Here is a 26,724-nt window from a genome sequence, read left to right on the forward strand (position 1 = left end):
AGGCATTTCAGAAGGGTTTGAGACGATCAGAGTGGGGCAACTTTTCTTCTGACTTTTTCTCTCCTGTCTTCACGTCCGTAGCTGGCAACCAGTCCCTGCCTGCCTTTGGAATGCATTTTGGTCTTGAATACCATGGCGGGTGTTTGGATGGCTCACCGCTCCTCAAGTAGGGAAAGATCTCTGTGTCTACATGGCTCCCCTCTTCCACCACTCCCCTACCTCCGCTTCCTTCACAGGCCCAGCAAGCATCCTCTGAGAGAGAGGAAAGACACAGGGGGAGGGCAGCCCCTCTCTCGTCTCTGCCCTCTTAGGCCTTTCCTGTGGGGCAGGGGTTTGGTGGACTGCCTTAAAAGTTGTGGTTGTAGCCAGAACTGGGGACAGGTAATTCCACATTGGAGATGTTTCAGAGACAGGGAGATAGAAAAAGAAAGGTCAGGAGAGAGGGGGCGAGAGATCTGTTGCCAAAGGGATGAATGGGAGAGGGAGAAAAGAAAGAAAGGAGCAGGGAGGAGGGGTGGGGAGGGGAGTCACACAGGCTGGGGGAGGAGGAGTAGAACAAGGAAAGAGGGTGGGTGAGAAGTTGGAAAGAGAAAAAGAAGAAGGACAGAGAACTTTCCAGAAAAGAGACATGGCTACCACAGAGGAAGGAGAAAGACTCCTGAGCCCGGAGGATTATTCCGCAGGGGAATTCTCCAAGGGCAGTTCTAACACAGGCTAATTGGGCTCCCTTACCTGGGGTAACTTCTGCCTAGCTGCCTTCCCATGGCCTGGTGTGAGCCTGCCTCCCTCCCACTCAGCAGCAGGGCAGTTCTGTGTGGGGCGGTAAGTCTAATATTGGCTTCATTGAGGCCAATTTGGAAGGCATTTGGCTCTGAACGATCAGGGAACATAGTCCCGGGCCATGGAGAGCTTTGGGGTTCTTGATAAAACTATTCTATCCTAGCACGAATGATTGAGTTGGTAATATTTTGTGTGGTGTTGATTTCTTATTCCAATATTCTGATGGTAGGAGTTCTCAGGGGAAGTGGCTGGGGGCTGGGAGGGGACAAGAAGGAGGTGAGGACACAATATGCCGGCCAGGTTGGCAACATTCCCTGGTGTGAGGGGGCCTGGAGGAGAGGGTTCTGTGTGCGGTGAGAGAGCACACACGTGTGGACTCTGGCCTAGATTACTCTCAACTTCTTTGGGGGCACCAAGTTCAATCCTAAACTCACCCCTACCCCGTAAAGGAGTGTGGGTGCAGTAGATCCGGCTCCGCTGGGGAGAGGAAGACCCTATTTCACCCTTGCTCTGGAAGCCACTGACAAGCAAAGTCCCAGCCCAGGTCTTGGCACAGAGCGATTGAGTCAGCATTAGTTGGATTGGATGCCTGGGGACCCTGGAGGGATCTAGGATGAGGGGCAAGGGGGGGATACCTCTGTGGGGACCAGTCTGGGGACAGAGGGATGGACAAGGTGACCTTAGAACTCACAGGCCACTCCCCTCGCCTCTGGGTGTTGATAGTGTGCATGGGGTATCAGCAAAGCGGCAGGCCTTAGGGCTGGGCATCGGGGGCCTTGACGGGGCAGCCGAGGTGCGCAGGGCTCTTTAGCTCCGGTAACTCTTCTTGGTGGACGACGTCTTGGAGATGATGCGCACACTGGAGCTGCTGCCGCTCATGCTGCGGCCACTGGTGGAGCTGAAGCTGCTGCCTCCGCCATAGCCTAGGCCGCTGCCGTAGCCGCCTCCGGCCACACAGAGGCCGCCGCCGCCCGCACTGTAGCCTGTGCCCCCGGTGGAGGAGACCACGGCTGTGGAGAGAAGGCACAGGGCATGCTGGTGGTCTCCTCTGGGTCCCCAAGGCCCCCCTCCCTGGCTCTCAGCCCAGGTGGGCTCCCTCCTGGGGGTGGGGATGGGCAGGGACTCGCCATCCAGTCACACGCTGCCCCACAGTGAGCATTCCAATTGCAGGACAGCGCAATTTTCAAAGCACCTTCACAGCTGTGAGCACTTTGATCTCACCATTACGAGCACTGCCTCCGCTTCACAGAGGAAAAATGGAGGCTCAAAGACATCAAGCAGCCTGCCCAGGGTCACATCTGCTGTGCTCCTTCTTGCTCTCCACAGGCCTCCCCTATCGCATGGAGCATGAATAGCCCATCCCGGGCAGGATCCGGGCTCCCTACTGGAACAGGCCCAAAGGCATGTTCATCTAGATGAACCTCTCCCAGTTGGAATCACCTATGCCACATCACCAAAGGCAATGGGTCATAGTAACTGCTCAAATACATTCGGTGATGGGGAGCCCACTACCTAGGGATGCGGCTCCTCACCGCCCGTCAAACATTTGAAGATGCCTCTTTGACCCCCCCTCTGCATGTCCATTTCTTTGGGTGAAGCATACCCATCCTTTTTATCAGCTGGGTTTAAGCTTTCGCCATCCTGGGTTTCTGGCCTCCCTCGTGCGGTCCAAGCCACATGGAGGCCAAGGAGACTCTACTACTCATGCCCAGGACTCAGTGCTGCCTGAAAGTCCCCTCATCCTGCTCGGCTATTCTGTGAGATGATTCTTCCTGCTCTCCCCTCTGTGAGCCGAGGCAGTCACTGGAGTCAGTCACTGCTCTACTTGTTCAATTAATTTGCTTCAATTCTAGGTATGCTTCTTTCCATTTAACCAGTTGAGTAGTTTTGTTAGTTGAGTGAGTTTGAATTCCTGCCAGAACTAGCTAACCCATCACTCTATGAGTTGTCTGTCCTGTCCTATAGCTCAGGTCCTCTGAGGCCAGGGTGGAGGCCTTCCTGCAGACATGTGACCCCACTGGGACTGGCCATGGGGGTGAGGTATCACCACAAGTCTCTCTTGACCCCCTCAGCAAGGAAAGACCAAAGAAGAGAAGGGTCTTCACAGAGCCCTTAGGAGGGTCTTAATGACATTCCCTGCCCGCATCTATCACCAAATCCCTGGGAGCGATGCTACTGCTTCTGTTTTGACTCCTGCTTTTCTATTACCCCAAGACATTTACTCACAGATGTTCACAGGTCCGACACCTTCCCCAGTGAGTCTGTTGCAGGTGGGAAGAGAAAGAGACATTTAATTTGCTGAGAAGTTGAAGGGCTCTTTGTATTAATAGCTATCAGCACAGAGTGCTTACTGGGTGCCCAGGCCCTGTGCTTAGCAAGCCTTTTGTTCATCTAGCTAATATGACTCTGTGAGGGGAATCTAGAAGACAGATCAAGTAAAGGTACATAGAGAAATGGGGAAGGACATGTGTTCACTAGAGAGGGGCAGTCGGATTGTAGGTATCTCTGGGCAAACACAGAGCCCCTGAGGTTCATCTGCAGTGTGGCATCATTTGTCATGGGTCTGGGCAGGAACAGCCCTGCTTATGGCCTCCCAGGTAGTCATGGACCACCTCTTCCTGACGCCTGTCACCCTGATCCTCGGCCATGCGTCCAATAGGAACTATGGGAGAGGCTGAGGCCGTAGGGCACCTCTGGGGAGCAGCTGCATTTTAACCTCATTTCTGCCCTTGGAATTTCTGTCTGGGGCCTGACACTGTGGGGCTCTTGGTGTCTGGCATTTGGTGCCCTAGTGGCACCTGTTTGAGCCGTGGTGGTGGAGGGGCTCTCACCTGCACTCCTCGCCCTCCAGCAGCTTGCGGTAGGTGGCAATCTCGATGTCCAGGGCCAGCTTGACGTTCATGAGCTCCTGGTACTCACGCAGCTGCCGGGCCATCTCCTGCTTGGCCTTTTGAAGGGCGTCCTCCAGCTCAGCCAGCTTGTGCTTGGCGTCCTTGAGGGCCAGTTCCCCGCGCTGCTCAGCATCAGCGATTGCGTTCTGGAGTGTGGTACACTGCCAGGAGCACACAGGGGTTTGTGAGGTTGCCCACAGACAATGCAGTAAGATGTGCGTTTTAGGTTAAAAACATGGGAGGATTTCCTGAAATGGATTTCATGCAAAGGAGGTTGGAGCATCATCACCTGTAAAAATAATTGGGGCACCTGGGTGGCTCAGTCTGTTGAGCGTCTGACTTCGGCTCAGGTCATGATCTCGTGGTTTGTGAATTCGAGCCCCGCATCGGGCTCTGTGCTGACAGCTCAGAGCCTGGAGCCTGTTTTGGATCCTGATTCTCCCTAGCTCTCTGCCCCTCCTCCACTCATGCTCTGTCTCTCTCTCTTTCAAAAGTAAATAAACATTAACAATTAAAACAAAAATAAAAATAAAAATAAGAGTAAAATCTCTGTCCTCCTTGGAGACTTAACTATAATGGATAAAATGATCTTGGGGGGGGGTCCTTTCCAATGCCACATGTCTCTGGATAGTTTTGCCCTATATGCTCCCAGAGGAAAAACCCTTTTCTACAGGAGAAAGAGGGTCCTGACATCCCTGGAGTGCCAGGAGACCGCACAGTTCCATTCCTGGACAGTGACACATCTGGGGAGGCTTCTCCATGCATGCGCTGAGTTGGGACCAGGCCCAGGTCTGCCAGCGGGCAGGTGCATGGATGAGCTGTTTGCTGAGAGCTCAGCCCTACCTGCTTCTTCACGTTATCGATCTCAGAGCGCAGCCTCTGCATCACGCGGTTCAGCTCAGAGATCTCCATCTTAGTGGTGCGGAGGTCGTCGCCATGGCGGCCAGCAGACCGCTGCAGCTCCTCATACTGGGGGCAGGAGAATCAAGAGGCAGGGGCCATCAGGCCAGAGGAGAGATGGCCGTGGCTTCCCAGGGCCCAACAGGCTTCCAGTGTGCTGCTTGGTGGCACCTCCCTTTGCCCAGCCCATCTGCACTCTGCTCTTGGCTCTGCCCCTCACTCTCCATGTCCGCAGACTCCACCCCACAGCTGCCCCTTCCTGCCTGTGCCTGGTCTTTCACTGTTTGCCCTTCATATCAGGGGTCTTATCCTCAGAAGCTCAGCAGCATGCAGGCATGCCTGTCACTCTCTGATTTTTAAGCTCTTTTCATATTTGTGACCCCCCACCCAACTCTAACCTGGAAGGTCTTATCGGGTGGCCCGTGTCCAGCCTTTGCTCTCCGTCCCTCAGCTGCTGACAGCTGAACCTCTCTTCTCTGGGTCCAGGAAGCTGAGTCTTGCTCTTGTTCCCACCTTCCCTCTCTCGCTCCTGCTGGCACTAATGGGTGGTACCATCCAGCTGTCCCCTGCTGTCCTCCACAGGGCATTGGAAGTATGTCCATCCTCCTCCCTGGCAGAGGACTCACCACCTCCTGCCTTTATCTGGCTGTTCTCCTAGATCCTGACAGTGCTACCCAAGGGGTGCTCCAAATAGAGGGTAAGTCCCAGGCTGAATGCATATCCCTTTGACCCCATCAGACTGAAATGCCTGAGAGGAAAAGGCTCTTACCTAATTCGACTTTGAAATCTCAGTTCTATAAGATTGTTTCATGGACTTGACCTTGACGCCTTACCTTGATCTGGTACCAGGACTCGGCCTCAGCCCGGCTGCGGTTGGCGATGTCTTCATATTGGGCCTTGACCTCAGAGATGATGCTGTCCAGATCCAGCTTGCGGTTGTTGTCCATGGACAGGACCACAGAGGTTTCTGAGACCTGGGCCTGAAGCTGAGCCAGCTCCTGTAGTGGGGCCCAAAAGGAAGAGCTGAAGCAGGGTGTGTGTGTTTGTTGGGAGACGATGGCCAGGGGAACAGACCCTGGCACCAAGGACCTCACTTGCACTGTTGGGGTGCAGCACCTTGTTCAGGCCCGAAGGGCTGGGAGGGATATTAGGGAGGTCACTGAGTTTATACCAGAGCTTTTTGGTCACCTCATCTGCACGTAAGGAGCAGCCGCACTGTAACTCTAGCCAGCACTCTCCAGAAGTCACTCCCACTATCAAGGGAGCGCACCTTGCTGTGACCTGTCAGTGCCAGGATGTCTCATGTTCTGAGAAAACACAGCCTTTCACTGAGTCAGAAGGAGCCAGAAACTCTAATGCATCTCAATCCTATTTCCCAACTTGGCTCCTCCCTGCTCCTCAGGGATGGGAAAGTGGAGATCAGCTTGAGACAGCAGAAAGGGCACCGGGACGAAACATTCGAGTGTTGGGTCTGCCGAGCAGGTTAGATGGCTTCTCTGAGTCTCTGAGGGGCTCGTCCTAGATTGCTTCATATGCTTTCTCTGAGGATTAAATCAAGTCATGTCCACATAAGATGGTTTTTGAAAAGGTAAACCACAATCAATTTGTTAATGATCACTTTCCGGAATCATTTAAGGTGGTGGTTCCCAAAATGGGATCCTCAGACCAGCAGCAGCAGCAGCAGCATCTAGGAACTTGTTCAAAGTCCAACGTTTTGGGTCCTACCCTTGACTTACTGAGTCAGAACCGGTGTTTTAACAAGATATCTAGAAGATTCTGACATACTTTGAAACCTGCAAATCATTGGTCCGAAGCACAAATCTAAGTGAAGATATTCTTTTCCTTTATTTATTAATCATTGGTTCATCTACTTCCTGCTTCAAGAAATTATTATTTCATTGTTGTTTCACAATCTGTTTTTCCCAAGTAGTTTTCCTGGTAGTTGACCTAGCTCAGGGATGGTGGTGGGGGTGGGGTTTTCTCAGCCCACATGCTTGCTGCTGTCAGCACTGAAGTGAGTTAACAGAGAAAAATGATGTGTCTTTGCCCTACGTGGACAGCGGGGTGGTCATTGAACCTGTCCAAAGACATGGGTCTCATGCTCTTGCTCCCAGAACATGACTAACTTCTGTTGGACACCAAACATGCAATGCACAGGCTTATCACCTGTCCTTACCAGGCATACTTGGAGGCACACAATGCACCCTGCTCCCCTGCCTTGACATTGCTGACCCCTTCTCTACCACTCTACCTCACTCACTCTCCTCCAGCCACCATGGCATTCCTGGATCCTCAGTTCTTCGGTTTCTCTTCAACTATCACCCACCTCCTACCTGCTCTGGTTCCTTGTTGTTTCTTTTCATTGCCCCTACTATGCTTTAAATGGTATAGTTTTTGATCCTTTCTGTGCTGCCTGTCTCCCCTACTGTAATAGAAGCTCCAAGAATATAGGTGCTTTGTTGTGTCTGCTCAGCACTGCCCCTATAGCCTCTAGAACAGTATCTGGCATACAGCAGTGCATGACAATATGTGTCTTCGGGAGAACAAGGCAGTTGTGCTGTGTGCTTCTAGAAGCACCCGAGGGCTCACTAATTGCCACCTGGTTTGTGAAATTGCATCATCTTGCAGCCTTCTCTAGGAAGAGTAGCTGATACATTTGAGCTGGGCTGGGTGAGCCAGGTTGCTCAGATACGTCTATGGAAATCACACATAATTCAATGACAGGGAGTGCTGTCTGACCAACAGCATGTTTGGTCCAAATGGTCAAGGTTGAATTCTTATCTCACCTGACCCCCAAGCTGCCCTAGGGAACCTCATTTTGTTCTTTAGTAGGGAAGGCAACATCTGTTCCATAAATTCCAACCCAGGGATGGGGTGGAGAGCAGAGAGGAGATGAAGGAAGGAGTCGGCAGGCTCTGCGCCCAGCCCAGGACCCCAGACTCCAACACTTGTTGGGGGGGCACCTGGCACTGCTTACCGCATCATAGAAAGCTCTCAGGAAGTTAATTTCATCCATTAAGGCATCCACTTTGGCCTCCAGCTCCACCTTGTTCATGTAGGCAGCATCCACGTCCTGGGAACAGAACATGCTGTCACTCTGAATCCCATCCTTCGTGGGTCGGCCAGCCTCTCTGACTGGGAGTTAGGTTGGAGAACTTCAGCTCGCAGGGATGAGGGCACTTCTTTGTTCTAGGCTATGGGGTGGAACTTGCAGGAGGGCCCAGACTCTGTGGGGACCAGGGCTCTTGGAGAATGCCCACCTGTTCATCAGCTGGTGCCACACGAACAGATCTCTTATGTCACCTTCATGTGGTCAGGTCAACCTCATCCTGGGTCCTTGGGCCACTGCTGCCTCTGGGCTCTTCCAGCTTCTCCCCAGGCCCTCTGTGGACTCCCACCTTCCTCACACTCTCAGCTCCTTCCCGCACTTTACACATTGCTGCTCCATTCTCCCTGCTTTGGCTGCTTTCCCCGCCCTCTTCCTGCCCCCGCTGAGCAGGAAGGTCCATAACTCCAGGGAGCTGATCCTTGTCCTGCCCCTGTCCTCCTGAGCCTGACTTGATGTCCTGGACTAAGCCTAACTTAGCTCAGCACAGGGCCCATTTTGCTTGTTTCTCCCCACAGGGACTCCACATGGGGAGGAAGCTGTGTCATGATTTACAGCTGGGACTTTGGAGTCACAGATCCTGACTCACTTCTGACGATCTGGGTAAACTTAGGCAACTTACTTAAACTGCCTGAGTCTGAGGTTTCTCACTTCTTTTAAAAAAAATTTTTTTTATGTTTATTTAATTTTTGAGAGAGACAGAGTGCGAATGAAGGGGAGGGGCAGAGAGAGACATGCACGCAGAATCCAAAGCAGGCTCCAGGCTCCGAGATGTCAGCACAGAGCCCGACACGGGGCTCAAACTCACAAACAGTGGTGATTTTGAACAGTGGTGATTATGACCCAAGCCAAAGTCAGATGCTTAACCAACTGAACCACTCAGGTGCTGCTGAGTTTTCTCACTTCTAAAGTAAGACCTGCTTTGGGGCCCTTGTGTGGCTTAGTCGGTTAAGGGTCTGGCTCTTAATTTTGACTCTGATCATGATCTCACAGTTTCTGGGATTGATCCCCATGTTTGGCTCTGCACTGACAGCATGGAGACTGTTTGAGATTTTCTCTCCCTTTCTCTCTACTCCTCCCCTACCCACATAAGCACATGTGCACACCACACACATTCTCCCCCTCTCTTTAAAAAAAAAATAAACATAAAAAAATAAAATAAAACCTGCTTCAAAAATTAGTTGCACAAATTAAAACTTGTAAGGCCACTGGCTTCAGTGGCAACTGTCACTGCCAGAAGGGGCTACCTGGGCCTTGGCATCAGGAGGGAGTAGCCCTGTCCCCTTACCTTCTTGAGAACCACAAACTCATTCTCTGCCACTGTGCGCCTGTTGATTTCTTCTTCGTACCTATGGGAAGGATCAAGAAGTGGGTTGTCAAAGTGACCATTTTGTAATACATAAAAATATGCAATTAACATGTTGAATACTTGAAACTCATGTAATATTGTATGCCAATTTAAATAAATTTTTAAAAAGTGGATCGGTTAGGAGCAGGTTCCTGAGCGTGAGATCAAACAGTGGGGGCTGTAGGTGGGTAGAGAGTGTGGGTCTCCAGAACAGACACATAAAATGTGCTACTGGAGCATGGCTCCCCCGTTCCACATGTCCCCCCCACCCCTCTGCGTCCCAAATCAATCACACAACAATCTCTGCCCAAACAAAACTCAAATCCAAAGCAGCAATAAAGCAGAGCACCCCTCATTCCTTCTGAGGTCACCTTTCTCACGGCTTTGCTCTTTACAGTGCTGAGGTTCCACAGAGGGGCCAACGTGCTTCCTTTTTCACCCCCTGGTCTTGCCCCAAGCCAAACAGAAGGGAGGAACAGAGAGGATGGTCTGGCCCAAGGCAGACAGTCCCAGGCCTTGGCTGGCTCCTGCAGCCCGGGTCGCCCTCATGTTGCCTTGCTGCTCTGTTCTTAGCTGCATGGAACCACGGAGAGGAAGCAGTCTCCAGGCTGATAGAAGCCCTCCCACCCGTACCTGCCCAGGTTTCTCATTCTTCTGTTTGCCCTAGACAGCAGCCCCACTCCCCGTCCCAGGGGACACTGGCCTCTGGGGAGGAAACTCCCCTTCTGCTCTAGGTGATCCATTTCCTCCCCAACCCTCCTGAGCATCAGTGAACCCCACTCTATTAACACCTTGGGCACCTTGGGTTGGGGCTTTATCTCCTCCACCTGCCAGCTGAGTAAACTGGGGCAGGTCATTTAACCTCTCAGAGGCTTTTTCTCATCTATGAATGGCTTGTCCTTAATTTTTTACAACCACCAAGTACTGTCCTGCATGATGTATATAACCAGAATCTGCCCGTTTTGATGTTGCCTCTGCTGTTCAGTAGGATCTGAGGAAAGCGCTTTCCTGCCATTGAATGTTCAATACTGTGCCTTCTCCCAACTCCTCTGGGAAAACAGCTGTGGCTTTCCTTATTGCTTCCTCCTGCTGCCTTTTAATTAAGTCTGAACATGTTTTCTTGACCTAACTCCATAAACTGTTCTTGTCTTCTATATTTTCCAACTCACAGTCACTCTCCCTGCATGGAACTCTTAGATGCATGCTACAGGAGCATGGCTGTCCATTAGCCAAGAGCATGCTCTTCAACAGACACCCCCCCCACCCTAGAGTTCTCTTCTGTGTCTCTTTCCTTCTCCGCCTTTCTATCTCCTCCTCTGGGAAGCCTTCTTGGACTGAAATACTGTTACTCCATGTTTGCATACATATTATAAATTAACCATCTGCACTTGCTTCTCTTGCCTGTATCTAATCATCCACATAATAAAAATATTTAACACTTATCAACAACTTACTATGTGCCAGGCACTGGACACCCCACCAAGTATTTCACATGCAAGTTTTGATATAATATTCTTAGCCCCTATGAGGTGGGCACTATTAACACCCCCTTCAACAGACAAAGAAACAGTGTTCAGAGAGTCTGAGGTCATTCAGTTTGTAAGTAGTGGAGCCAAGATTCTAAATCCACTGACTCTAGAGTCTATAGTGATGTCCAGTAGAACTTTCTGCGATGATACAGATGTGATATATCTGCATCCACTCTGGAGCCCGTTAGCCACATGGGCAACTGAACACTTGAAATGTGGCTAGTGTGACCGAGGAGCAAAAGTTCAAGTTTTTTCCGAATTTTAATTAATTTATTAAAGTAGCCACATGTGGGTCAGGCTACCATTTCAACTCAACTGAGACCTGAACTCTCATTACATTATACAAACCATAACCAAAACTCCATCTCTTACTTTGTTTGGGCCAAGAACATCAGAAACAAATTAAAACAATAAAAATAAGGAGCTGCTTGAACTATAGGCATGAGCATGCCATCATATTTAGTGGTGTGTGTGTGTGTGTGTGTGTATGTGTGTGTTTGTGTGTGGTTCCGTGGAGGAGGCAGCAGATATGTCTCCTTTTGCTTTGTTCCTGGCCTTGGCCAGGGTTGGGGTGGATGCCCAAACATTGTGCAAGTCAGCCATGGGACTGAGTGGAACAAATGTGACGGTGAGATTCTAGGGGTTTAATTCCCAACTCACGAGTTGTCAATTGTATCACGTTGGATAAAGCAGTTGCTATCTCAGAGCCTTACTTTCCTCGTCTCCAGAGTTTACTAGGTTGTTGTGCAAATCCTGCTCTCTGTGACCATGTCAGTTACTACCACCTATAGCCCCACCCCTCCCCAGAACCTTAACATTCTTGACCATAGGGTCTCTGTGCTTTTGCTAATTCCACCTCACTGCCCTGAGTATGTGTCCATTTTCCCCGCTGGACAGGACACTTCTGGAGAGCAAAGACCTCCCAGGAGCCTCAGGGCTGGGAACTCCCAGGAGCTGGTAGAGGGTCTACTCACTTGTTCTTGAAGTCTTCCACCACGTCCTGCATGTTCTTGAGCTCCGTCTCCAGCCGCCCCCGCTCTCCACCCAGGCAGTCCAGCTGCCGCCTCAGGTTGCTGATGTAGGCTTCAAACATGGGCTCAATATTGGCCCTGGTGATTTTATGCTCCTGCAGGAGGCTCCATTTGGTCTCCAGGACCTTGTTCTGCTGCTCCAAGAACCGCACCTGCCCCAGCCAGAAAAGAGAAACTGTGAGGGCTGCCCTGTGCAGCCTCCCCAGAGGGCTCTGGGATACAGGACTGCCCCTCCCAAAAAAAAGTGAAGGGAAGCCCTGTAAGAACTTGGAGTCCAGGTGACAGGTTCCTCCTCCTCATCCTGGAAGGAGCCTGAAATGTAGAGAGCCACCCAAATGTTGGTGGCCTGGGAGGCAGGTGGTGGCTTGGTTTGGAGACAGGAGAAGTAAGATTAGGACCAGAGGGGCTAGAAACCATACATACACCAAGCCATGCTGATGTGTGGTAGCTGAAGGAAAGAACACTCCACCACCTTGTTCCTGGGTGGGATTTTGATTCCCTTTAAATGGGCAGGAGGTTCTTGGCAGAAAATGTAATAATTCCATTTCCTTTCTTACGTGATTTCTCTAGATCTAGAATCTGAACTCAACTGCCCTTATGGTCCAAAAATGCTGAAAGGGGTCACTCTAACGTCACATTGAGGGGACCTAGGCAGATCCCAGACATATCGCCAGCCAGCTGTGTGGCCTTGACAAGCCCCTTCTGCGCTCAGGTCCCTTGTGGTCTTGTGCTACTAATTTGGTTTTCTTAAGTTGCACTCATCTGCTCCTCTGTCTGGGAGGCACCCCTGGGAATGTGCGAATACTTTCTCCCTAAATCAAGTCCTTCCATTGGGTGCAGCTCGAATGACACACAGCCTCAGAATGAAGGAACAGAAGAGCCTCCCAAACAGAGGAGATGGCAGCGTGCCTACAGAGAGCCTCTAACAAACACCCTACTTCCCCTTCCTTCCTTTCTCCTCTGTTGTCAGAGGCCAGAGGGCAATCCTGACTTCAAGTCCCTCCTTATCACATCCCCTTTTCCCCAGATCCTCTCCAGATAAACCAAGCAAAGGAGGGCCCACATGTTCCCCTCCGAGCCACTTCCTGGAAATCTCACACTTGTTGGTACAAACCCTAGGCCAAGTGGGGTGACATGGGTGATAAAACTCAAGAAACACTGCCTCAACAATCCCTTTGGTTAGATCTGGGACCGTATGATGAAGCATTTCATAGCGTGTTAGACCTGCACAGTCACCTTGGAGTCCGTCTGTCCAACCCAACTGAGGCCCAAGAAGTTCAGGAACATTCTTTTAGCAGTAGAGACTGGGCTGGAAGAGTCTAGCACTCTTCTTTCCAGATCCTTGAACTGGTTCTTCCCAGACAAAAGCAACCAGCTTGGGTGTGAACTGGTGGTGGTGCAAAACAAAATAGTTTCTTTCCCTGGACTTGGGGAAATCCTTAAGAGTCCAGGCATCCAGCAAGGTGCACTCAGGGCTGACATCACAGCTTAGCTTTCACCAGAGGAAAGGTGGGAAAGCTGGCCCCTTGCCAGCCACTCAGCTTCCCAGACATACTCAAATCACCAGGGACGCCACCACAGGAGGAACTGCCCCTACTAACTGCACATGATAAAGTGACTGAGCCTACTTCCATGAACCGAACTCATAACTTTTCTTTCCTTTGTCCCTTTCCCTTCCAAATGATCACTTTTTGCTATCTAATCTTAAACCAAGCATACATTCATTATCCATCAAAAGAGCAATGTCCTTGCAGCAGGTCAGACAGCTCTAGAGTATAGAGATGAACAGTTTTCTGCTCCCACTTCAACAAGGTGGGAAATCACTCCCTCCTTCATCTGGCCGGCAGTCTCCTCAGCCCCCAGGATCACAGATCCCGGGCAAGTCACAGTTGACCTCAGAAAAAGCACAGAAAGCAGACATACCCTGGGCACTAGCAACTTTCCCAGTGGGGACCCCACTTGCCTCTCACCTTGTCAATGAAGGAGGCGAACTTATTGTTGAGGGTCTTGATCTGTTCCTTCTCCTCCTTTCTCACCCGTTGGAGAGAGGGATCTATCTCCAGGTGGAGGGGGGTCAGGAGGCTTTGGTTGACCGTGACCTCCTGGATGCCCCCAGAGCCGGGCATCATCCCGCCTCCAAATCCATACCCACCGAAGGCTCCCCCAACCCTGTAGCCCATGCCTCCGATACCCAGCCCATAGCCAGCACCCCCACTGCCGGCCCGGTTGGAGCGGTAGCTTCCACTGATGGAGATACTCTTGCTACCCCCAAAGCTGTGGAGGCTCCTCGTCCCAAAGCCACCCCCAAAGCTGCCCCCGAAGCTCTTTCCACCCTGGGACACAGAGAAAGAGCTGAAGCTGGGCCGGCAGCCTGGGAGGAGGCTGGCCGAGGAAGCACTGAAGTTCCGAGTGCCTCCTGACTTGATGGTGACAGAAGATCGTTGGGTCATGGCGGGAGCTGGTGTCAGAGAGACAGAGGAGCAAAAGTATCAAAAGAATGAGGAGCCTTCCAAGTCTAGCTATCCCAGGCTCTCCTTGACTTTTATGCCTTTCAAGAACTGGGCTTGGCCAAAGAACATCAAAGACCACTCTGTTGAGTTCATCTCAATGGCATGTCTGGTCACAGCCCATCTTCCTGCCCCCTAATCATCATGGGGAACACCCTAGCCAGGGCAGGACCAGGCCTGGTCCAGGTCTGGCTTGGGACCAGGTCCTGAGCCCCCCACCCACCCAGATTCTCAGGCTCACGCTGTAGACACTCCCACTATTTTTCAACTGCTCCTCTCTTTGGATTCCCAGGTCTTAGACTCTGAACCCAAGCGCTTGATTAAGCCCTTCCTGTCACTGGGAACAGAAAAGAAACCTCCTTTACTGAGGGTTCCATTTGTGCCAGGCCATGTGGCCGGTCATTACAAGCATTATGTCACTTGATTTCTCATAATAACCTTGTGAGGGTGGGTGACAAGAATAATAATTGCCAATGCTTATTGACCAGCTACTATAGGTGGCTGTTTACATGTTTCTTATGATTTAATCATCACACAGCACCAGGGGTAGCTGTTATTATTTTTGTTTTGCTCATGAAGCTATTGAGGCATAAAGTCATTGAGAAACTTGGCTGAGGTCAAGTGGCTCATGAGTGCCAAGCTCATGTTAGGGCGTGGTGGTCTGACAGCAGATCTGCTCCAGATCTTTGCATCTGACACTGGTGGAAGAGAGGTGGCTTATCTGAGGGTGGCAGACGCAGGATCTCTTGCTAAATTCCTGTCCCCTCTTTTCCTCTCATCTCTGGGGACCAGGGACATTTAACAATTGCTCTCAGTGTCATTTCTCTTCTTTCTGCCATCCCTCCTAGCCCTTCCCAATTCTTGCTCCTGGTTTTAGACTCATCTTCTCTTGTCTTGGCTCATGGCCTCTCCCCTCCTGCCACTTAGCTTCCTGCACAGCACCCTCGTTGACTGTGGTTCAGACTCCCCGTTCCTTGCTCCTACCAGCCTTAGTGTGGTCCCTGGAGCCCACTTCCTCCAAGCCCACATGGGCCATCCCCACTCTGGGTGAAGCTGGGCTCAGGCCTTATGGGAGGGGCTCAGGAGACTAAACTCAGGAATGTGGGAGCTTCCTGGATGTCTCACTGCTGCCTGCAATTATGGGCCTAAATGGCTCCTCTGTATGGTGAAAGCACTGCCCCCAGGGCTGACTTTTAACTCCTCTCCTGGCCTGTTATTTCTCTGCTCAGGTCTGCAAGTTTGAAGCTGTCAGGGAACAATCAGCCCCTTTGCTGGAGGAGAGCTGGGCCGCCCACCCTACGTCAGTGTCCTCAGAAAACAGTCTGGTTTTGGGAGGGATGGTATTGCCCCGAATAACATACAGAGTGGGGAGGATGGACACAGCTTCTTCCCAGGGGCTTGGGCTTCTCAAAGAAGGCATCCCGGCAAGAGGTGGGATGTGGGTGGAAAGGCCAGGAAGGAGTCTAGCCAGTCAGTGCTCCCTCCATCCCACCCCAGCTCCCGAGTCCACCATGCTCAGTTCTGAGGGAAGTGGGGAAGGTCTGGTGTGCACTGGGTACTGCATCTCCATTCCAAACAGAGAGGGCTGGACACCAAACACATTCCACATGCATTTAATAGACACATTCCAAGGAGGGGATGTGTCTCACTCCTAGCAGGCAGCTCATAAGCACCATGAGACAGGTGGGGCTGTCACCCCGGCATTGAGATGGCCTGGAAAACACTGACTCCCTAACTCTGCATCTGGGAGGAGGAAGGAGGAGCTGAAGTGGGGGAGGTCTCTGCAAGATAAGCTGAATACGAATCTTGAAGGAGGGTGGGCAGTGGCACACGGAGGAACAGGAACACGGTGGGGCCTGCCAGGAGGGCAGAGGCTGGCTTAAGTTGGGGAATGGGGTTTACCCAGGCTTCCTTCCCAGCAGCACAGGCGGGGCTTGTGGAGGGGAGAAGAGGGAGAAGGACCCAGGTACCCTGTCTGCAAGTGCAGGCAGGCCAGGTCAGCAAGCAGGCAGGCTTCAGGGCAGGGGTGAGGGAGCGGGGTGGCCGCACTTAATGCTTGTAGCTCTTCCGGCTGGAAGATGTGGTGGAGACAAACTTGACACTGGAGCCACTGCCCCCGAGGCCCCGGCTGCTACTGGCACTGAAGCTGGAGCCACCCAGGCCTGTACCCAGGTTGTGCCCAGTGCTGGTGGTGAAGGAGTAGCTGCTGCCCCCACCGAGACCCAGGCTTCCACCTCCGGTGCTACTGCCGCCGCCATAGCCGCTGGAAACAGTGGAGGTGACCACAGCTGCCAGACAGAAGAGAGGAGACACAGTCAGAATCAAGGGCAGGAAAGAAGACACCTTGAGCGTCAGGGCCTGTGCCCTTAAGTCTGTGAGGGTAAGGGGGTGGGGATGGGGTTGTCTGGTCAGGTAGCTGTCTACCTCCTTCCAATTTCCCTGCTCACTTGGTGAGATCTCTGTCCTATGCTTGGCCTCATTTTCCCTGGGCTGTAATGCTAGGCAGATTCCTAGTCTGGAATGGCTTCCTGCCTCCCCTCTGCTACTGGTGCCTTACTTTTTCTTCTAGAACTTAATGGAGATTTTTCTCTTCCAGGCAGCTATTCTGGTTCACTTGCTTTCCCCTTTGATCCCATCACATTCCCCTGTCCCTCTGTCCCCATCTCTCTCTGTGGGCCTGGCTCTGATGTCTCCCTTCTTTCCAAGTGGAATGTACATGCCTCCCTTAGTGTCCTCAGTCCCCACACCCTGAATCCCAGAGTGGGGCTGGAGTCATGTTGATAGACCAAGAGACAGATGACCCACTGGCCAGCCATTTCTGCTCCCATTCTACCCCCAACCTGTCTTTCCCTAACTTTTATAACCACTCATCACCTTCAATGTTTAGTACCCTACTTGGGGCTCTTCAGAACAGAAACTGAAATAAAAATGGACTCTGTTATGGAATGAATTGTGTCCTCCAAAAAAATATGTTGAAGTCTTTATCCCCAACACCTGTGAATGCAATCTGATTTGGAAATGGGACCTGGATGGAATCAAGTTAAGAGAAAATCATCAGGGAGGGCCCTACCCCAATATGACTGGTGTCCTTATAAGAAGAAGAAAGGAGTCCAAGTGAAGGCAGATACATAGAGAAAGGGCCAGCTGATCACAGAAACAGCATCAGAATGATGCAGGGCAAGGAACACCAAGAGTTGACAGCCACCTCCGGAAGCTAGAAAGAGGTGAGGAAGGAGCCCCCTACAGGTGTCAGAGAGAGCAAGGCTTTGCTGATGCCTCAGTGTTGAGTTGCTAGACTACAGAGCCACGAGACACTACATTTCTGCTTTAAGTCACCCAGTTTGTGGTACTGTGTTGTGGCCCTAGATAACAAACAGAGACTTTCAGGTACTTTCAAGAGAAAGGAAACTTTAGAGTTTACACCATTCATCCCCAAAACTGGCTTTGAGGGTCTCTGGAGCCAGTAGACAAGGATATCAGTGAGGGAGGACCCCTGGATAGTGTAGATGGCTACGCCTTCTAGAATCATTGGTTAATATAATCGTTGCTTTGTGAATCCCACACCAATGAAATCCAAATCCACTCATAAGCTTAAAAGTCATCTCTGTTGGCCTCACGATGCCTGCACTGAACTCCGTGAATGACTGCTCTTCACAGTGCTGGGCCGTTCCTGCTTGCCAACACCCCTCCTTATTCCTGAACATGAACAAGGGCACCCAAATGCCCTGTCTTATGTGCTCTCACTGCCTTGGAAAACCTTGATAACCTTCTATTGTTATGCTCTGCAGCGTATAACTGAGCAGTAGGGATTCTCCCCACCCTGTCCTGGGAAGGGGCTGCCATAAGGCAAAGCCCTTGGGCCCAACGTGAAGGCTCCCTCTGAAGGCTGAGGGCAGACCAGGGTTTCATAAGTCCTGTCCACACTGAATGCTCATCTCTGACCTGCACTCCCAGCAAGAAAGGTGTGGAATCCCGGGAGGTGGCGGGTGGAAGCTGTGTGTCTTCTAAACCCATGCAAAGAGGTTAGACTAGGGATGTTAAAGACTCTTGCTTAAAAGAAAAAATTCCAGGGGTGCTGAGTGGCTCAGTCAGTTAAGTGGTTTCAGCTCAGGTCATTATCCCTTGGTTCAGGAGTTCAGCCCCAAACCGGGCTCTCTGATGTCAGTGGGGAGCCCACTTTGAATCCTCTGTCTTCCTCTCTCCTCCCCTCCCCACCTTGAGTGCTCTCACACACTCTCTCTTAAAAAATAAAAAAGACTACCAATATGGCTCTCATTTTAACAAATGTAACTCAGTTCGTGGAGTCCCCTCCAATGCCACATGCATGCCCTCCACCCTTCCACCCAATGCCACCTCCCCTGTCTCCAACCACATGCACACCAAATGACACAAGAAGATATCGTACTCACAGATGTTAACTGGAGAAACACCCTCTCCACTCAGCCTGTTTGGGAGGAAGGGGGAGAGGGAAGGTTATTATTATCTCCAGCAGCTTATTGGCATTTGAGACAACATTTTTGCAATTAAGTGCATTAAAAAACCCTTTATTATTTTTATTGCACAAGTGATGGAGGTTGAACTTATTTAAATGCTAGTAGTATTAAAAATAATAATCTAATGAATGAAATAATGTGGAGTTTGAGGCTCCTAGGAGTAAAACCTGTAATCTCAGAGACACATTGTTTGGTTCAAACCAGGTAGACACCTGGAGAAAATTAAAGCTAATCATACAATAGTGTCAGTTGGAAAGGCAGGGCTTGTTAAGGAACAAGGAGATTTCTCTCTCAACAATGGACTGTTGTCATGCACTGGGCAGTGCTGAGGTGATTATAGGTGTGGAGAGGAGTCTGAGTCATAAACATAACAATAACAATAATCAGCCTATTATTGTAGCAAGTATAGTAATTTTGCTTTACATGCTAAGGACAGAACTGGCATTCATTCATAAGCACAGACTTAGCACATTAAAAGGAACTGTTAGCTACATTATGCAGTTTAATTCTCTCAATGACCCCATTAAGTAGGTATTATGATCTCAGTTTGACGGATAGGGAAATGGAAGCTCAGAGAGGTTGATTAAGTTGCCCAGGACCACAGAGCTAGATTTGAAGCCAGACTCATTTGGGTCCAAAGCCCATATCTTCAGCCACGAAACTGAGTGATTGCTAAGATTATTTGAACACTTGTTGTGTACCGTACCTCATTCCAAAAACGTCATGTGCATTTCCTTATTTCAACCATCTGAATAACATGCGATAGAAACTATATTTATCCTCATTTTACAGGTGAGGAATGGAAAGGTAAAGTAATCTGCCCACGGTCACACAGCTGGTAATTGGCAGAGCACAAAGCTCCCCCTGAGCTTTGGGGTTCCGATGATTTGGTCTCTTTATTCCAACACTGAAGAAATTGAGGACCAGAAAAGCGATACTGACTTCCCCAAGGTTATGCAGCTAGTTCGTGGTAGGCCTGTATGCCCGGATCCTGGGACAATTTATTCTCAGCCCAGAGCCTTTCACTCCACATATCCAGACCTGCTATATACCCCAATTTCTCCTTTGATAGAATTTGGTTACCTAGGACGTGATCAGATCCTAGAATTCTATGGGGTTCTCAAAACATTTGTACTTCAAATAAGGGCACTTGATAATGATTTACTGGCCTGGAAAGAAATTATGCCTGTTTTTTTTTTTTCTTTCTCATAGCCCATTTCCACCTGCAATTTGCTCCCTTTGCCAGAAGAGGAGGGAACCACAGCAACCCTGGCCCCTAGGAATGCTCCAGCAGCTGGAAAGAGCAGGTGCCTCTGCCCCTCACCTGCATTCCTCGCCCTCCAGCAGCTTGCGGTAGGTGGCGATCTCCACGTCCAGAGCCAGCTTCACGTTCATGAGCTCCTGGTACTCCCTCAGCAGCCGGGCCATGTCCTGCTTGGCCTTCTGCAGCGCCTCCTCTAGCTCTACTAGCTTGGCTCGTGCATCCTTGAGGGCCAGCTCTCCACGCTGTTCTGCGTCAGCAATGGCCGTTTGCAGGCTGGAACACTGTAAGAGAAGGAGGAAGCCGTGAGCTTTACAGACAGCCCCTGGAAGTGTGGGCAGGAGTCCTGGAAATTGGCAGAATGATTTGGGAGAAATGAGTGTGCAAGGGGCTCTAAGTTCTGCCCCAACTCCACCTGCTTCTTGACGCTGTCGATCTCAGCTCTCAGCCTCTGGATCACCCGGTTCATCTCCGAGATCTCTTGCTTGGTGTTGCGGAGATCATCCCCGTGCCGGCCCGCCGTGACCTGCAGCTCCTCGTACTGATGGAATTAAAGCAGACTCAGTCGCTTCGTCAAATGCCTGGGCTGGGCATTCCCTGTGTGCACAGCCTGGCTCTCAGTGCCACCAGCAGGCCTACCCATTCACTGATCATTCGCCCATTCCCTCACTCATTCATTTGGGTGCTATTTCTTAGGCACATCTACTTGCCAGGCATGTGCTAGGCTCTGGGAATATCAAGGAGAGCATAATCAGACCCTTGCTCACAGTTTATTGGGGGAGAGAGACATTAATTAAATTGGCATATTATTGAATTGATATTTCCAAACTGGGATAAAGTTCCCCTTTGGAAATGAACAGGGGGTGTAACAAAAAAATCTAACCCAGATATGGAAGTTGTAAGGATGGGGCCAGGGAAGTCCTTCCAATGATGGGGGTGCTCAAGCTGTGTGTTGAAAGATAGGAAGGAGTGACCTAAGTCACAGGCTGGGAGAGAACATTCCAGACAGGGAAATAGTCTGTGTGAAGACCCTGAAGCAGGAAGAAGCATGGTGAGCTCCAGGAACGGGAAGGCAACTTGGTCACTTTACTGGAGGATTTCAGTCACGGGGCGTACATCCAGACCAATGTGACCATGAATTTGGGTAGCCCTCCAGATGTCGGTGCTGGGGGAGGGGTGTGCTGCAGGGAATCTGTGTTGGATGGAGCTGGGCTGGGGGCACAGTTCTGAAGACTTTGTAACAAAGTCTCTCATTGCAGGGAGGTCTCCATCTGGTAGCTCATACCCAGGGTGCACTCATTTAGGAGAAACAAACACCCCTTGTTTTCTTGCCCACACCTTTCCCAAGGAGAAGAGCCCCTGCTGGAATGAAGATCTGTTGGGCTTTGAAAGTGCTACGTGGCCCAGCTGCTCTGTTTCTAGATACACACTGTTAAAGGGAACTTTGTGGCCCCACCCACAGAGAATTGTTTACTGTAAATTTCAACTACTCTAAACTTCAACTTAAATGCATCCCGCCTCCACTCGCTGTCTGTCTCTGCCTCCACACTGTGCATCCTGGCCACCTGCCACCCTCTCCTTTCCTACCACATTGCAGTGATAGGGGCTAAAGCACAGTGTGCGGCCAAGGATGGAAGCCACGTGCAAGTGAGCAGCTGAGCCTGAAAAGGGTCTGGATTTGGCAGGGAGTTGATCTCATGGATCGGGCTATCCAGTCTACTACACCCTCCAAAGTCAAATCTTCTTCTAGCCATCTGTGACTTTGGACAGTAGCTCTCTGTGGTCTTCGCATTCCCCTTCTTCCTGATACATCCTCTCTTCTTGGCAAAGTCCTCATTTGTGCCTTCTGGCCTCACAGGTCTGCTTGTTCAGCCTTAAATACCATCCCCATCCTTGACAATCTATTGTCCCTGGATGCTTCCAAACAGACTGAAGACCCACCTCTTCTTGGAGGCTGTTTACTAACATGGTCTTTTCTCTTCCTTGACCCCCCTCCCATTTATTTCATGGTATCTCAGACCAGAAATGAACTGTTTGCAGTTTACTTAGTTACAACTCTGTAACCCTGCTTGACATATACGTGTTGAATAAATAAGCCATTTAGAAATAGCTTTATGACTATTTCTTGGGTGTTTTGGAGTCTCATCCAGCCCCAACCACATCATAAGTGATGTGGGGATGATGGCTGTCCTCAGCACCCAACATTGCCTGACCACATATTAATGTGTATGTTTGGATTTCCATATGCATTTCAGGTGGATTTTGCATAGCATCAGACACTTCTGGCACATTGAAAGAAACAGAAATGCTCACGTATTTCCTGAGGCTTGCGATTAATGGTTAGATGCATATTGGGGGCTTCTGATAACACTAGTCCTGGAACCTATCATAGAGGTTCCCACACTCACCTTGGTCTGGTACCAGGACTCAGCCTCGGCCCGGCTGCGGTTGGCGATGTCCTCATACTGGGCCTTGACCTCAGCGATGATGCTGTCCAGGTCAAGGCTGCGATTGTTGTCCATGGACAGGACCACAGATGTGTCACTGACCTGGGTCTGCATCTGGGACAGCTCCTGCAGAGCCAGTAAACTCAGCGTCACCAGGGCATGAAAAGGAGGGATCATGAAATCACACAACTGACTATCCATCTAGGTCAGGAGTCCCTTCTTTGGCATCCCTGGGAGAGATTCTTCCAACCCTTCCTTGGGCACTCACAGCCATTTAGGGACTCCCATGCCAATCTCTGAGAAGTTTCTGGGTCACATATCAGTGTGATGGGGGTGGGTCCCCCAGCATAGCTTCTCAAGACCTACCTGTGTGTTTTCCTTGGGTATGAAGGGTGCATCAATGTTCTCTGGTCCAAATTATACTGAGCTGAATATGACATGCTGATTGATATGCTAGCATAAAAGGTTTCTTTAGGATAGAGTGAGTTTTTGGACCCTGTTGCCCCCCTGTACGGTATGACTTAATCACCCCTACTTCTCTCTCCCCTTCAAAGACCCAGGTCTCTGCCTTCACAGTAGCAGTGCCCAGAATGAGGCATCTTCAGAGGGCAAGGAGCACCCCGACCAATGAGCTGAGGGGCAGTTTACCTTTTTGAACTTTCCTGGGAGGGGAAAGAGACAGGTGGGTCTTAATTCCTTGGGAATGCTACCCAGGGACCTGGGATTCAAGAATCAGCACTACTATTTTGCTATGCTGTGGTGTGGAGGTTTGAAGCCTCAGAGCTGGGGTAGGATTTAATATGGCAAGATTTCAAGCAGTTCTTCCACGTCCCCACAATCACCCAAGCCCCATCTTGGAACCTCTGGGGCAAGATGCTGGGTGGTGTCCCTATATAGATAACATCCTCTGCAGCACCTTTTTCCTTTGAGGCTCCAGACCTAGGAGGGACAAAAAGATTTCCAGGCTCTTACTGCCTCAAAGAGCATCCGTAAGAAGTTGATCTCGTCTGTCAGAGAGTTGACCTTGGCTTCCAGTTCCACCTTGTTCATGTAGGCCGAGTCCACATCCTAGAACAAAACGACAGGATCCTTCTCTGACACCATGGCCCCAAGCAGTGACTCCAGAAGTTAGATGGACTTCTCCCTGGCCCTTCAGTTGGATTTTAACAAACTCTGAGTCTGGGGTTTGGGGTTGGGGTGGGTGATTGCAGAGAATGGGGGCTTGAGTTCCCTGAGCTAACAGAAACCCAAGTAGAGTCAGTGGGACCATAAATACAGAGGGAGCCTTTTGGCAGATTTGAGCTCTCCAGATACTGTCAAGGGTTATGTGACATTCCTTGGGAGTCCCAAAGGTTGAGTCACCCCATACTTCAAGATTCAGTTTCGAATCTTTTCCATTGAGTGACTTTTCCACCTACCTTCTTCAGGGCCACAAACTCATTCTCAGCAGCAGTGCGCTTGTTAATTTCATCCTCATACCTGCAGGCACAGAGGAGAGGGGGCGTGATGTTGAGCAAGTGTTCTATTGAATTCTTACAGGCTGCAATCTTCCCTTGCTTCTGGTGTAGCAAGAGTTAAGAGACGTACAAGCCTTTCCAGCTCTTCCACTGACCTGTGTGTGACTTCAGGTGATTCACTTAACCTCTATTTCTCCCTCTATAAAAGGGGAATCATTTCTTCTGCCAGAATTTTTTTCTTCTTTCTTTTTTAAGACTAGAAGGTGAGCATGGAACTTGTAGGAATAGAAATATGTACTTATGCAACTCCAACATCTTAGAGATGCATAATTCCAATCATTAAAAAAATTTGTGGGCTAGGGGTGCCTGGGTGGCTCAGTTGGTTGACTGTCTGCCTCTTGATTTTGGCTCAGATCATGATCCCAGGGTTGTGGGATCGAGCCCCATGTTGGGTTCTGCACTGAGCATGGAGTATGCTTAAGATTCTCTCTTCTCTCTCCCTTTGCCCATGCTTCCCAGTTTACTCTGTCTCTCTCTCTCTAAAGAAAACAATATTTAATTTTATGGGGTAAAGTTTGTGTGTTCAGGAAACTGTTCTGGCAGATTCTGATGTATTTTCACTGAACCTCAGAGCAGCTGTGTGAGCAGTATGCTTTTAGTAAGTAGGAGTAGCTCCACCTCAGAAACCAAGGTTAAGCCAGCTAAAGGGTTAGGGAGGACCGTCCCTTTTTGTTGGATACCTCAGGTACTGCAGCCTGCATGATGGCCAGTGAAATTTTGCCTCCCGTAGGAGGACTGCCTTGTTTACACTCAAGCATTTGCCCTGGAAATGCACCATTTCAATAGTAGAGCCTATGTCCAGCAGAGCTAAAGAATATTTTGACTGTGAAATATTATTATGCTTTCCAGAGTAGCAATGGTGTGTTAGATGATGCAGATATCCCTTTGTGGTCATGTGGACAGATTAAAATAGGCTTCTTGTTAACACTGACGCAAGAGATGAGCGTCCCTTTGTTCTCCTCCACCAGGCTGTCTTCATCTCACGGGATATTGACTGCTGTTCCAAATCTCCCTGCTGGCACTGGCATTTGCTCCCTTGCACCTAGCAGGTCCTTATAAAAAGGAGTCCTGGGATGACTGTGTGTGACCAGGAGCCCATCTCCCACTTACCTGACTTTGAAATCTTCCACGATATCCTGCATATTCCTCAGCTCAGCGTCCAGCCTGCCCCTCTCAGTGGTGACGCTGTCCAGCTGCCGGCGGAGGTCATTGATGTAGGCGTCAAAGAAGGGCTCCAGGTTCTGCCTCACAGTCTTGGAGCCCTGCTCTTGAAGGAGCTCCCACTTGGTCTCCAAGACCTTGTTCTGCTGCTCCAGAAACCGCACCTGGAGGGAGGGAGCATGAAATCTTGAGAAACTGGGGAGGCAGAGCCAGACACTGCAGTTAATAAGGGAGAGAAGAAAAATACACTTTTCACCTGATACCCATCTGTCAGCTATATAACTGACATCTCCAAATCGAAATGAGAAAGCCCTTGCAGCTACCTGCACAGTTCTCTGGGACTTCTGTAGCACTGGTGTGCTCGGCTCAGAGGTCTCTTTAGAGACTCTACTCTTGGGTTGAGGGGTCTGGACAACACTTGCTCTGGGTTAGGTTAGTTTGCTCAGTGGAAACTCCTGTGGAGAACAAGTTAACTCTTCCCTCAGTGTTGGCTGAACCAGCCGGTGGCTCCCAGGGGAGGATGAGGGAAAGTTCCACAAAGACCTGCAGAGCAATCTGGCCCCACTTGCAAGGGACTTGTCCAGTGGATGGTTCTTCCATAGGGCTCCTGGTGGGGGCCTGTCCGAGAGCTCCTGCTGCCCCAAACCAATGGCACGGATACAGCTCCCCGGCTCACCTTGTCGATGAAGGAGGCGAACTTGTTATTGAGGGTCTTGATCTGCTCCCTCTCCTCTTTCCTCACCCGCTGGATGGAGGGGTCGATTTGTAGGTTGAGGGGAGTCAGGAGGCTCTGGTTGACCGTGACCTCTTGGATGCCTCCAGCCGGGCAGACGGGGAAGCCCGAGGCCCCATAGCCTCCTCCGGCTCCGCCTCCATAGGCAAACCCACTGCTGACCCCAAACCCACTGCTGGCCCTGCCGCCAAAGCCACTCCGGAAGCTGCCGCCGCACCCCCCGATGGAGACCCGTCTGGTGCCCCCCAGGTTGTAGAGGCTGCGGCTCCCGAAGCCGACCCCAGCGCTGTTCATCCTTCCCAGCCCCGCGCTGCCTCCCGTGGAGCGCGCCACGGAGACGGAGCTGAAGCGGGAGCGGCCGGTGGCAGGGGTGGTGGCCGAGGCAGGGCTGAAGCNCGAAGCCGACCCCAGCGCTGTTCATCCTTCCCAGCCCCGCGCTGCCTCCCGTGGAGCGCGCCACGGAGACGGAGCTGAAGCGGGAGCGGCCGGTGGCAGGGGTGGCGGCAGAGGCCGTGCTGAAGCCCCTGCGGCTGCTGGTCTGGAAGGTGATGCTGGACTGCCTGGACATGGTGGCTGAGCGAGGCTGGCGAGGAGAGCTCTCGACACGGGTGCGCGTGAAGGGGGATGGAGAAGACGGGGCATCTGGGGAGCCTCGGGCCGTCTGGGCTTTTATGGGTCTTGGGGAGGGGCGGGTGCTGCTGATGGAGGCCTCTGATGGCATCCCCCAGGCATTCGCCAGCCCTGAGCTCACCCTCAGCGCCCCTCGGAAAATGGCGTCAAGGCCACTGGTTGGTTCCCTGGCATCCCTCCCCCACGTGGAAACTGCTTTCCAAGTTGCAACTTGATCAGCAGACGAATGAGAGGCACGGTAATTGCTTTCAGTCATGTCCTAATCATGCGTCTCCTAATGGGCTTTAAAAACACCACATCATTTCTAAACCGCTTTCTTAGGCCTGGGACCCACTCCCTCCTGTGCAAACACTGTGTGTCAAAACAAGCGACTGCGATTCTCCTTCCCCG

The 26,724-nt window shown here is 51.0% G+C and overlaps 2 protein-coding genes across 3 annotated transcripts; both read right to left on the bottom strand.

Moving 5' to 3' along the window:
- Window positions 1-14,035, bottom strand: LOC144222893 (keratin, type II cytoskeletal 5-like). Of its 2 annotated transcripts, XM_077753598.1 has the most exons (10): window positions 13,556-14,035; window positions 11,529-11,737; window positions 8,966-9,026; window positions 7,549-7,644; window positions 5,405-5,569; window positions 4,515-4,640; window positions 3,612-3,832; window positions 3,000-3,041; window positions 2,906-2,932; window positions 1-1,795 (listed from the first exon to the last, which is right to left on the bottom strand). In XM_077753598.1, exons 1-10 carry the CDS (start codon window positions 14,033-14,035, stop codon window positions 1,588-1,590), a joined length of 1,635 nt encoding a protein of 544 aa, XP_077609724.1. In that variant the 3' UTR covers window positions 1-1,587. The 2 variants fall into 2 exon arrangements, with proteins under 2 accessions (XP_077609724.1, XP_077609723.1); XM_077753597.1 differs by lacking the exon at window positions 2,906-2,932 and having other exon boundaries at window positions 1-1,790; window positions 3,007-3,041.
- A 2,106-nt stretch (window positions 14,036-16,141) lies between these two features.
- On the bottom strand, window positions 16,142-26,272 carry LOC144222894 (keratin, type II cytoskeletal 75). Its single transcript, XM_077753599.1, has 10 exons — window positions 26,146-26,272; window positions 25,648-26,018; window positions 24,921-25,135; window positions 23,712-23,772; window positions 23,266-23,361; window positions 22,255-22,419; window positions 20,262-20,387; window positions 19,910-20,130; window positions 18,502-18,536; window positions 16,142-16,380 (listed from the first exon to the last, which is right to left on the bottom strand). Exons 1-10 carry the CDS (start codon window positions 26,270-26,272, stop codon window positions 16,142-16,144), a joined length of 1,656 nt encoding a protein of 551 aa, XP_077609725.1.
- Between the last annotated feature and the right edge of the window lie 452 nt (window positions 26,273-26,724).

The sequence above is a fragment of the Crocuta crocuta genome, unplaced genomic scaffold (genome assembly GCF_008692635.1).
Source record: "Crocuta crocuta isolate KB4526 unplaced genomic scaffold, BGI_CrCroc_1.0 scaffold30, whole genome shotgun sequence".
In the NCBI taxonomy this organism is placed as follows: Eukaryota; Metazoa; Chordata; class Mammalia; order Carnivora; family Hyaenidae; genus Crocuta; species Crocuta crocuta.